Below are 13,897 nucleotides of genomic sequence, written 5' to 3' on the forward strand. Positions count from 1 at the left end.
TAACTCTCCCTTAGTCCCCGTGAATTCGTGTGGGCAGGATTACATTTTTAACCCCTGACCCAAACAGAGGGGTGTTATAAGTTTGACGTGTGTATCTGTGTATCTGTCTGTGCCATCGTAGCTCCTAAACTAAGAAACCGATTTTAATTTAGTTTTTTTTTTTGTTTGAAAGGTGGCTTGATCGAGAGTATTCTTAGCTATAATCCAAAAAAATCGGTCCAGCCATTTGAAAGTTATCAGCTCTTTTCTAGTTACTGTACCTTCACTTGTCGGGGGAGTTATAAATTTTTAATTTACACTTGTAAAGTTTAAACTATCGTGATTGACGGGTGGTACCCTACCTACTACTTCCGAAAAGCGCCTACCACCGATGATTTTGTATAATGTATTGCAATCTCCTTATCACGAATATCATAACGAAAATCGGCATGGGATTTGGAAAAAAAAACAAAAAACAGAGAGACAAACACTACTTTGGTATAAATGAATATCCAGCTTTATTGTATCGGATCTTTTCTTAGTGCTGATCCGTACTAGTATTAAGTATAGGTAAATGCAAAGTGTGCCTTTATGTCTGTCTGTGTGCTAGCTTTTCACGACCCTGTTGAGGTCTGTTTAACCGATTTTGATGAAATTTGCTACAGAGTTTGCTTACATCCTAGGGAAGGACATAGGCTACTTTTTATCCCGGAAAATCAAAGAATTCCCACGGGATTCTTAAAGGCCCACCATTAAACCGATTTATATAAATCGTAAAGGGTACAGAGGTAGATTGCATCTCGGTAATAATTGACATAGGCAACTTTTTATCCCGGGAAATCAAAGAGTTGCCACGGTTTTAAAAAACGTAACGCGGACGAAGTCGCGAGCATCACCTAGTATTTCATGAATTATACTTAGTCATAACTTCCAAGTAAGTAACGTACTTTCAAAGAGATAAATAAACTTCAAGTGTTGTCTGGTTCGTATGAAGCATAATATCAGTGTACTCCATTTGATTAATTGCTGAAGTAAATTGGTTCAGTAAATTGCATTCCTTCATATGCGGCTGCAGATTTGTACCATCTATTTATGTTTGAAGAGCTGATCATAATATGGAGAAATTTTAATTGAAAACAAGACATGAAAATAATATATTATTTGACGATAGATCTTTAAAATGAAACCTACCAAAGCAAAATTAAACTAAATATATCGGTATTCATCGTTTAGTACATTCATTCAAAATTTCAAGAATTGAAAACGTAATTTTCTAAAGTTTTAACAAGTAATAATATTTTAATGAAATAAACGCCTGTTATTAATAGCATGACTGTAGCGTCGTTAAGCAAAATTGCTATTAAAAAGTTAGTAGGCGCTAAAGTTCTCTTGGCATAATTAATTAATTGTGGCTTTCGTAATCCACAGTTTTCTTCATAATTAAATTAATATTATATAACAAACTTATTTTTATTAGGGTATGTCTAACTATTTTTTTGAATCATACATTATTCGGATTCTGGTTTATAAGATATAGGCTTTACAAGTAAGTACCCACTTACTAGGTAACACGAAATGTATTCCTTGTCGTGTCTATGCAATATTCTTGTTGGTGAATTTACTTATCTTTCTTAAGTCTTAACTTAGGGTACTTACCTACTACCGACTTGACATGAATGCAAATACTTAATAGTAAAATTATTCAGCATATTATATCAAAGAAACAGTTTACTCAAATTATAGTAATGCATAGATTGCAATTTGCATTTAAATGGAGTCACAAATATTTGAATTTGAATGCAATTTGTCTGTTACCAGATAGCTTTTTGACGCGTAACATGACCACTCTGGCGCAGTGAGTTATGATCTTAATAGAAGTGGGTGGTTCTGAGTTTGATTCCCGGTAGGGCAAAAATTCGCTAGGTTGCGGTCTGTATAGCATTCGGTGGTCAAGATATGATGATAACCTAGTGTTTAAGACGTCGGCCTTCAATTCGAGAGGTCGGGGGTTCGAGCCCGGGTTCGACCTCTAACTTTTTGAGTTAAGTGCGCTTTAAACGATATAGTATAAGTATATCACATGATTTAATGACAAAAGAAAAGTGTGAGGAAACCTATACGCCTAATAGTTTTTTTAAAGAATACTAGCCAAGTTTATCATGCTGACTAATATTCCCCTTTCCCCTCCAATTAAGCGTAAAGCTTGTGCTAGGAGTAGGTACGAAAATAGTGCAACGGGTGGGGTTTGAACCGGTGACCTTTCGAATTTTAGTCCGCTGCTTTAACCGTTGACCTGTCGAGGCTATCACATAGTTCTTCACACTGTTTTCAACAATGTGTGAAATCTGCCAATCTGCACTTGGCTGTGCTCAGTAGTGGGCTGTTTGACAATCGGTATTTGTTATAAAAACAAAAAAAAAACCACGATTAAAAACATTTTATTGAAACACTTAAATCACCATTTTTTTAAGTACACGTGACAAAATACTCTTTAATCGGCGTACGATGTACACCAGTCAATATAATATGGCAAAATTTTGTAAAACGATTAATACATAAATATCTATTTTATTTACAAACTTAGATCTACATTTTTATATACAACATTGAAAATATAATAAAAATACAATAACAATTGCATATCGTAGAGTACCTAGACTAGTTGCAGAGCAAGTTCTAATAAGCGATGCGCGTGGGCATCTCTACTACACCTGAAAGGCCGGCAACGCATAGGGCGGTTTCTCTGGTGCTGCAAATGTTCATGGGCGGCGATAATCACTTAACATCAGGTGATCCGCCTGGTCGTTTGCTCCCTATTTTTATTGGAAAAAAAACACTGTCGTAAATTGCATAAAATATTTTTTTGAGTTATCGCCAAAAAAACGTGGGAATTCTCAAAACTAATGTTCCTAAAAGTAATGCTACGGTGGACCAAGGTTAATGTGTAGCATTCTTTTATCTCGGATAGTATGCACTTGACAATTTCAAAAATACTTGTAAAAGTACAAAAACGTTTGTAAAAATTGTATTTGAATCAAAAATCTTTCTATTTCCATGACTTCAACTCTACAACTAGTCTGGTATATTATTTACTTTAATTAAATACATTTTCTTTAGACGTATGCAAGGCACCAGTTTAGCACCATTTTTTTTCAAATCGATCTACACTAAGAAGAGTGTTCTTCGAGCACGCTGCATACAAACGAAGATTAATTCTCATTTTAATACTAAGCAATTAAAATGTAGACACGCTTTAGGAATTTAGTATCTGTGTCTATAATTTTTAGATTTCCGTAAAAATTTGTAGTTTTAAAGTATGAAAATCTTTGAGCCCCTTTAACTTTGAAACTCGAAGAGCACTCTTAAGGCGGAAAAATGCTCATTTTCAAACACTGGTGAACGAAACATATATATTTTAGCTACATAGGTCCTGTACACTTTGTAATAAAGTTTCGCCTTGTAGTAATATCACAATATATTTTTTTTATATAAATTCATAGAATTTTATGATAGATTTGAAACATTTATCTATAATATTTTTTGTATTCCAATCGGCAGATAGCTCAAGGTGGATTCACACTAGCGCACTGTAGGTCATAGCGAATTCTGTTGACCCAAAATCTTAATCTTGAGTAAGAAATGAAATAAGATACCTACCGTCTTGTCAATAGACTAGACCAAAATGTAGTCATAATTTTAATTCATTTGCAAGAGTTGTAACTAGATATCAGTTGTAGGCATGATTTCAAAATCTGTTGTCTGTCCGATAAATTGCTAAACAATCGAATTGAAATGGATATGGTTGTAATATTTTGTAAGCATGAATTTTGTTATATTCTTCTTACACATTAGGTATGTGTATTAATAATGAATATTCAAAAAAGCAAATATTTTAAACCAAGTAGATATTATGAGTTTTCGCAATAAAACCTGAGGACACTTTTTAGGTGAAAATTCAAGAAAACCCCTCACTTAGTAAAAGTTAAGTTATCTGCCGATTGTAACACATAAATAGTACATACATTGACAAAACAACACTTATAACTTGTATCACTCTAAACCTATAATTTTACCGCTTATAAAAACTATTATTTTTTTATCAATACTGTTAAAAATATTCATCACATTATTAACTTTTTGTGTCCGCGAAAATGCAAAAGCATCGAAAATTTAAGGCATTGGGAAGAATAGTTTTCACTTACATAATAATCTTATATCTATAATATTTAGAATAATTATTTTATTTTCTTTAATTACAGTAAGAATTGAAATATCAAATCAGTATTTTTACAGTATTTTGGCAATCGAATTCAATCTTATTGTATCTTTAATACAATATTCTTAAAACGCACAATACAAGTTTGCATATTTTCTAAAAAAAAAAAAAATGCAGATCTTTAAAAATACATGGATACAAATAAATTCTCGTTATTTGGTTTGATTTTCAATTGAAATGGAAATAAGCGTCGATATTAAGGAACTTTAATCTAAATTACTTCAACAGTTAAAATACTTGCATAAAAACTTGTGATGCAATTGTAAGAGGTACTATCTAACATTTACACAAACACGTAAGGCACTGTTCAAAACCTCTTAAGATATAAACTCTAATATATAATACTGTATAAGGGCTTCATTCTAGCACAGCGATACTTTTCTACGCCTTTCATTTGTGCACTTTCTAAACACACCTTTCTACTATCTACAAAGAAATTCAGTCTATATTTGCAACCATTACTTGCTACACTTTAATACTATCGGTTTATACATAACGATTCCACATATTTTGGGTCCATCTCATCTATTTCTCTTCCCTTCGTTTCAGGGACAAAAAGCACTACAAATAGGAGGCAAAGAACAGAAATTCCAGCGTATAACCAGAATAGACCATATAAACCGATGTGATCTTGAAAATCTGCAGCTGTCTTAACGTTAACGAAACCACAAAGATGACTAAAACTGGTCGCTAGCGCACTCCCAGTACTTCTGTATTCTAGAGGAAACAGTTCTCCAATCAAAAGAGAAGATATAGGACTGATACCAAGTGAGAACGCTATAGTAAACGTTAAAACGCAAAGAAGCGGAATCCAGTCATATGAACCAGGTTCCACATTAGTTAAGTCTGTTGAATTCCGGAAGACATCTTCGTAATACGCGTAGGAACCGAAACCCGCTAAAGCTATAGACATCATCACACCACTTATCATTAACAAAGGTAGTCTCCCAACATGGTCTATCAACATTCCTGATAAGCATGAAGCAAGAAGTTGAACCACGCTAGTAGCGATGGCTCCACCGTGTGGATTCATCATCCTGAAAGTTTTCTTGAACATAGGCACAGCGTAGAAGTTAAAAACATGTGCTCCAGTGAACCTTTGGAAGAACATCAGTCCACACGTGATCAAGACAGGTCGAGTAAGTCTTTTGGATAAAAGGACTTTCAACTTTCCCGTTCGTCCATCGTTGTACTGCTTGCTTGCTAGAATATTCGTTCTTATCGTTGCTAGTTCTTGTCGGATATCGGCGTCAGGACCTCGAAGCCATTGAAGGGAGTCAGCCGCTTCTTCTTCTTTTCCTCGGAGGAACAGAGAAGACGGCGTTTCGGGGATGAATAGAAGAGCTAAGAAGAGTAGGACTGGAGCGGCAGCAACGACCAAAGCCAGCTGATGCCAGTTTAAATAAGCTCCAAGGGAGAAAGATATGAGGATACCAATCTGGCTTAAGATCTTCAGTACAGAGCTGAGGCAGCCTCGTATTTCTGGCACTGCTATTTCCGTGACGTAAACCTGTGGGCAAGAGAAAAGAGAAATAAGTGACACTTGAAATTAATCAATAACCACACTGTGAAATTACTGTGAAGTGTTTTCGTACATGACAATTTGCGAGTATAGTGAGTAAAAATTTTGGTTGTCAGCCAAAAGTCAATTAACAGAAAACTCACATTTTGACATTGCATAAGATTTTCTACTGCCAAAGACGAAACTTAATATTTGTAGAGATTTTCAACGTGTGATTTGTGGTAACAATTGGCGTAAAATAAGTTTTTGTTTAAAACCGTTGACGCACATTCGGACATGAAACATTAAAGATTCCATGGCGAATTCGAAACTAATTTATGTTTCGTACAAAATGTAGTTAAATTAAACGGAAAAGTAATTTGTTTGAAGGACTGTAAAACGAATTTTGGATATGGTAACTACTTATTTCTAAAATTTAAGTCTGGTTTGCTGATACTTGTAATTTAGACCATAGAATTTTATCCAGCAAAGCTGTTGCACTGGTAGCGGTTTGGTTACAAAACACTGCCTTATAAATAGAATCAGTTATACTGTGGGACTCTATAAATTCCATGCCTCTTTAAATTAACTGTTTTTAAAGCAGTAAAGTCTGGCGATCCGCACTTGACCAGCGTGGCGGAATATATATAGATCCATCCATCCATCCATCCATCAGCCTGTATGCGTCCACTGCTGGACATAGGCCTTTCCAAGAGCGCGCCACCAAACACGGTCCTCCGCCTTCCTCATCCACCCGCTCCCCGCCACCTTCTTCAGGTCATCGGTCCAGCGGGCAGGAGGTCGTCCCACACTGCGCTTACCGGTACGCGGTCTCCACTCCAGAACACGTCTGCCCCATCGGCCGTCGGTTCTGCGACAGACATGACCTGCCCATTGCCACTTCAGCTTGCTAATCCTTTGAGCTATGTCGGTCGCTTTTGTTCTTCTGCGAATTTCCTCGTTCCGGATTTTATCCCTGAGAGTAATACCCAACATAGCTCGCTCCATAGCGCGCTGAGCGACCTTTAGTTTGTGGACGAGGCCAACTGTCAGTGTCCACGTTTCTGCTCCATACGTCATCACAGGTAGGAAATATATAGATATTTTTTTAATAAAGAATATTAGCCATTTTAATCATGACTACCATTCCCCTTACCCCTCCAACTATGCGTAAAGCTTGTGCTAGGAGTAGGTACGACAATAGTGCAACGGGTGGGGTTTGAACCGCCGACCTTTCGGATCTCAGTCCGCTCTTATAACCGTTGAGCTATTAAGGCTTTTTTCATTCGGAAAAGGGACCCGTGCTCAGTAGTGGGCTGGTAATGGGTTGATCATAATAAGACTGTCACAACAAAGGTTACGAAAGCCGCCAAAGGGCGGTGTACATAAGACACGTGAAGTGAGAACAAAGCGATGTTAGAACACTGAATATGTATGGAGAGAAAGTGTGTGACATCACCTATTTAATGTTATGGTTAGTATGGTAAGAAAACAAGTGCTTAAGTTGCTTTTAACTACCAAACCATGACATAGTGGCAGTTGGTAAATGCTTCCGCCTCTAGTGTTCCTTTCCTGTATGATACCATAGATAATTTATTGAATTAATTATTTATTACTTAAATAAGTTATCTTTGATGATACTTATGAACTTTTGCTTGATGGTTAATGTACTAAGAAAATAATGAGCCTCGTACCTATGTCGTAAATATTAGGATAGCTATGGGAGGTGGGGCAGATTAATGCAGAATAATTTAAATTGACATTTCACTTCTTAAAATATCATCCATACTTGATATTATAAATGCGACAATGTGTCTGTCTGTCTGTCGGCCTGTCTGTCTATCTATCTGTTAGTTTTTCACCACCCAACAGTTTAACCGATTTTGATGATAGAGTTTACTTACATCCAGGGGACGGACATAGGCCACTTTTTATCTTGGAAAATTAAAGAGTTGCCATGGAATTCTTAAAGGCCTTCATCTGTTAAACCGATTTATATGAAAATTGGCACACAGTTAGATTGCGTACTGGAAATTGAGATTGCTTTCAGGCGTCGGAAGCTAAGTTTTCTGGATTTCTAAGTCCGAAATGAACTCATAAAAAAACTTTTGAGAACTCGAAGGACCGTTTGAACGTTTGTCAACTAGCAGGGACAACGAAAAAATCTATGGTACTATGTATGTGGTACTACAATCCATATCTGTGAGTACTACATACCTACCTCAATGATATTTATCTAATCAAACACGCTGCATAACTAGTAGACAAAAGCTTGATGTGGAAACAAGTGCCACTAATTCATATGTTAATATGGTTAATGTATTCTTTTTGTCCTGTCTTATAAGGCTCGTTGCACACATGGGTGCCCCTATAAGTCACATTTAGAACTATTGACAAGTTAGTTCTTGCCGACATCTCCGCAGAGTCGGCATTCCTAGTTGCTGGTTGAGTCACTATCAATAGGCAGACTTGACCATTCTAAAGAACATCTCGAAGACTATTAACTAACGATATGTTGATGGTATACAAATTGCATCACACTAATATTATAAAGGGGAAAGTTTGTATGTGTGCGTGTATATTTATTACCTACTCACTCACGCCAAAACTACTGGACGGATTCAGCTGAGAATGGCGATACATTATACCTGGATTAACACATAGACTACATTTTATCCAGGAAAATCGAAGAATTCCCACGGGATTTTGAAAAACCTAAATCCACGCGGACGAAGTCCCGGACATCAGATAGTCAATAATAATAATTTATTACATGAATGCCCAAAAAAGGAGTGTAATGTTTTTAGGGTTCATGTATGTAAATGTAAGATTTTTTATCCCACCATGACTTGTACCTAAATGCCTGAACAGATTTGGTTGTAGGTATGGGGTACATGCACAATCAATAGATATGTAAAAGTTTTAATGTACTAATCAAAAGCAGACTTCGTCTGTGGTAGCATTTGCTGGCGCGCGTGTTGTGACTTTTGGAGTGTTTTTTTGTTAGAAGTGGCCGGTTTTTGTGTTTTGCTGGTGTTTATTGGTGGTGGAACTGACTAGAAAGCGCTCTAAAGGGGTGCCGCGTGTACGAGTATGTCGGCGGGCGCTGGCACAGACGAAGTCCATACTTATACATATGGTTTCCCTAACTTGTAAATAACTACAAACTTGACATTGGCTAATCAGTGTAAAGCCTGACGAGAGAAGAAAAAAATCAAAAGCATTGTCCGCAACATATTATAGAGCTAGTAGCTATTGTGAGTGAATTTTCTTTCATGCAAAATATTAACACTAACATTATAAAATCTTTGAAAAGAGTAACTGCCCAGTTTCTTGCTGGTTCTTTTCGGTAGGAACGGCATTCCGAATCAGTGGTAGATTATTTTGACGATTCAAAAGTTTAAACTTATAAAAGTTTAATTGAATAAAAATATTTTGAATTTGAATTTGAATTTGTATATACAACCTTAAGAAATCTGTATTTACAGTGAAGCATTTTCTATCTGCTGAATGCATGAGGCGAAATGGCGCAAAAACTCACGAGATATGGTGTTACTGTTACAACGTAGTCTGTTCTGAGTCTACATTATTGTGTGACACACGGCTTTCCGTTCCATTTGTACTAAAATCGTTAGAAAAACCAGTCAAGTGCGAGTCAAACTCGCGCACCGTGGGTTCCGTGCTCGGGTATTTTTCCGACATTTTGCACGATAAATCAAAAATTACTGTCTAAAAAAAACTGTTTTAGAATGTACAAGTGATATCCCACTTCATCCCTTTCATATGATATCCCACTTGGTATAGTTGTCTTATTTTGAAAACTGAAACACATTTTTTTTTAAATGGTGGAACCACAAATTCGCGGTTTTCAGATTTATTCCTGTACTTGTGCTATACCACCTACCTACCTACCAAATTTCATGATTCTATGTCAACGGGAAGTACCCTATGGGTTTCTTGGCAGACACGACGGACAGACAGACAACAAAGTGATCCTATAAGAGTTCCGTTTTTTTTCTTTTTGAGGTACGGAACCCTAAAAAGCTTCAACAAATAAAGTTTTCTTTACATTAGGTACGTACTTAGTACCTATTTACCTTCATATTTAGATTTTTTTGCTATCCGAACTCTATAACCGTACGCATCTAAAACCTTTTTAAGTTTTACCACAGGTTTTACTCTACACCATACAGTTTCTAATTACTATTCGTTGTCAATAATAATGTATGTGTGAATGTGTTACTTCTCACATCTCCACCATAAGTCGTAAAGCTGAATGATTGATTGCGCTTCAAGGTAGTTACCATTGATGTTGGAAGTATGGGTATTGCGTTTTAGTAATGTTCTGACAAACTTCAACAAACATGTAGCTTACACGACTTATGTTATTCACCTTTTCACCCGACTACACGGCAAAGGGTTATGATTTTAGCAGTCTATGTATGTTTGTATCAGATTCTGTGTTTTCCACCGTAGCGCCTAAATTACTGGGCTGATTTTGATGAATGAGGTATCAATTAGTTATTATGGTCCATAATAACGTTTTTTTATAGGAAAAAAAAATTACGGATGTTACATCAAAAAAGTGGGGGTTCTGCAAAAATGTTTTGCTATTGTATCGAGTGGGATATCAAATGAAAGAGGAAAACAAATTGAGTTCATAAATATAAATAAACGGATGTTAAAATACACCGAGGTACAGAAAAACAATTTTAATGTATGTATCGCTATCTAACTACATAGATTTTAGGACACTAATTTTTTTACACAATTAGGGAAAATAAATTAGTATTAATCAGACTTATTTCTTGAAAATCATAATGGTAATACATCACTAATATTTGTGTGTATGTGTGTTACTCTTTCACGCAAAAACTATTGGTCGGATTTGGCTGAAATTAAGAGTTGAGATAGATTATATCCTGGATTAAAATATTGACTACTTCTTATATCGGAAAATCAAAGTATTCCTACGGACTTATAAAAAAGCCTATACCTACCATGCGAACGGAATCGTAGGCATCAGATAGTTCTGAATAAAATCAATGGCAATCAGTGTCATGCTAACATTACTACATGAGCATTTCAATACAGCTGCATTGATAAAATACAAGTAGCAAAATGACATGTCGTATAATTCGTTTACATACAGACCGAACCTTTATTATTTTAGACGCAAATGCTACGTGTATACATAATCATGATAACAAGCTAAAAAGGTCTAGAACACCTGCGTCCTAATTTTATGACAGACAAAAAATATTAAGGTACAAAATACACTCATGTGAGGTATTAAATTTAATAAATCAAGGCATAACATGGGCATGACCTTCTTTTAGGCTGTAGATACATTTTTTTACGCGATTTAGCGTTTCGGTACGATGCCTTGTAGAATACCAAAGGAGTATAGGTTTAATGAAAAACTGCGATACCCCTTCCAGGTTAGCCCACTTCCATCTTAGACTGCATCATCACTTACCACCAGGTGAGATAGCTGACAGACTAACTTAAAATCTCGGGCAATATGGGATAGCTCTCGGGTAGGATTTCAGCCAAGTTAAACCCCCTTCGTGGCCATCTTCAACTCATACTGTGAAGAGCCAAGTTCTCCTAAGTAGGTACCAGTAGCGCTCGCTCTTTCAAGACGATCCTAGGATTCCGAGCTCTACAAGACTCTATCGGACTAAGCAACATAGATACTGATATCCTATGGGCAAATTGGCGTACCAAACTTCCTACCCAATTTCTGACGTAACATATTTTCTTGGTAACAATATAAAAAAAATTTTCAAAAGAAAAATAAAACCGACTTCAAAAACCAAAAACACTAAAAAGTAGAAAATAATTTTTGTTTAGCTACACATGTAATGTACCTAGGTATGAAGTCGAGCGAGCATATTAAAACAAAATTAGAAATCCAAGAGTGAAGCTCGCCCGACTTCATACCTAGGTACATTACATGTGTAGCTAAACAAAAATTATTTTCTACTTTTTAGTGTTTTTGGTTTTTGAAGTCGGTTTTATTTTTCTTTTGAAAATTTTTTATTTCACAATTTTTAGTGGCACCACTGTACTATAATATACTATGCCCAGTTAAAACCCTACTGTTTACTAAGCTATTACAGTGATCGCGAGCAATTTGCTCTTATCCATTGAGGAGTTCTGTTCTCCATCTCCGAAGATATTCATCAGATCTTCACCAAATTTATATGGGACCACCTGCACAGTATACCCTTTCAAACAAAAAAAAAATTCCAAATCGGTCCAGGGGTCTTTGAGTAATCGGGGAACATACATAAAAACAAAAAAAAAAAAAAAAAGATCCCGACGAATTGAGAACCTCCTCCTTTTTTGGAAGTCGGTTAAAAAGTGCCGCTAACCCACCTGAGTGATCATAGTTATGCAGCAAATCAGCATCCCGCCGCAGAACGAGGTGACGGAGATCATGTTGACGCTGGTGGACAGAGCGGTCGCCAGCCACGCGAGAGAAAAGGGAAGAGCTGACACCAGGAGTATCGTGCGCCTCCCCAGCCTCATTGTCATGCCTCCGAGAATGCCGCCGATCAGGGCTCCTGAAAAGAAAGAATATGTTGAGCATTTTTAGGGTACCGTACCTCAAAAGAAAAATAGAAACTCTTATAGGATCACTTTGTTGTCTGTCAAAAAAACCTATAGGGTACTTCCCGTTGACCTAGAATCATGAACATTGCCAAGTGGAAAGGTCTTATAGCAGAAGTAAAGGGAAAAATCCAAAAACCGTGAAATTGTGGTTAATTTACTAAATCACAGTTAGATGGCGCAATCCAGTATTAACTTACAGTGTTCTACATAAAAGTGTTAGGTATTATCTACAGAGCTTCAGAGTAGTGTTGTTATGGATATCCATATCCGTAACCGAAACTATCGGATATCCGAAATAAAAAAATATCCGTAACCGTAACTGAATCCGTAATAAAAGTTTTGGATAGTTTCGGATAGGGCAGAGTCTAACTAAATACTACACTCGTACGAATTAACTGTGCACTCCGCTGGAATGCGACACCTTCATTTTACATTCACAGTTCACATTTTACAGTTCCTCAAAAAATTAATATCCGTAACCGAAACTATCGGATAATCCGAAATAATTTAATATCCATAACCGTAACCGAAACCGATATTATTTTTTACCATCCGTATCCATATCCATATCCGGATCCGAAATTATATGTCCATAACATCCCTACTTCAGAGCTCACCCTATCAGATTTTAATGTCTATATGGAGAACTGATAGATATTGGGGTATCAAGTTGCTGGAATGTCAACCTCTTATCGAAAAGCGCAGCGTTGGCAGCTCCCAACTAGGAAGATAGACGACATCAACCGAGTCTCATGGAGCCGCTGGATCTAGGCAGGTGCAAGATTGTGGAAGTTTCTACAAGAGACAGTCTTAATATGTCCAGTCGTGAAAGTCGTAGGCATAGACTTGCTTGGTCTTTTTCTTAGAACATGATGAGCTAATAATGGGTTATATTATGTATTTTATACTTAATTTAGCTTAGTTTATAAAAACCAACCTAAATTAGGTTTATCTACGCTAACATTACATACGTATTTGATACAATAGCAATACTTTACACTGAATGCAAATGTAAACTAAATCGCTCATCAGCACAATAATATTTACAAATAAACGGACAGTGTTTACGATTCCCGCCAAATTTCTCGCTTCAGAGCAGAGGGCGCCACTGCTGGTTTATTGCACAGACTAAATTAAATGGCAGGTACAAATTGATGTTCGAGTCGCAGGATAATTATGAAGTTCGGACTTTTATCAAACAACTAGAATTTCTTATTTACTTGTAGAAAATGATAATAACTTATGTTTTGAAATTTTGAGATGAGCAAACAATATCTAGGACTTTAGACCATGCAAAAATAAATGGGTAAGACATCAGTACAGTATTTAAAACTAGGTGCAATGAATTTTACTTGGGCAAGCATAATAATGATTACTGAAGAAGGACTCACATATAAACCAATTTTGAATAAAATAAGCACAATTTGCTTCTGACAGATGAGTGATAAATAATAAATATGTAAATTCGACAACGGCATGAACGGCATGAACGGCATTCCGAACCAGTGGTAAATTATTTG

General features: G+C 36.3%; 1 protein-coding gene across 3 annotated transcripts in view; it reads right to left on the minus strand.

The window, feature by feature from the left end:
* Nucleotides 1-2,401: 2,401 nt before the first annotated feature.
* Nucleotides 2,402-13,897, minus strand: part of LOC123865600 (facilitated trehalose transporter Tret1-like) — a 91,208-nt gene continuing 79,712 nt past the window's right edge. For all 3 annotated transcript variants that reach the window (XM_045906747.1, XM_045906749.1, XM_045906748.1), the window contains exons 4-5: nt 12,141-12,328; nt 2,402-5,765 (exon numbers count right to left, since the gene is read on the minus strand). In XM_045906747.1, coding sequence (XP_045762703.1) covers nt 4,734-5,765; nt 12,141-12,328 — 1,220 coding nt within the window. In that variant the 3' untranslated portion in view covers nt 2,402-4,733. The remainder of the gene's footprint in view (nt 5,766-12,140; nt 12,329-13,897) is intronic.

This window comes from Maniola jurtina, chromosome 5 (assembly GCF_905333055.1).
Source record: "Maniola jurtina chromosome 5, ilManJurt1.1, whole genome shotgun sequence".
NCBI lineage: Eukaryota > Metazoa > Arthropoda > Insecta > Lepidoptera > Nymphalidae > Maniola > Maniola jurtina.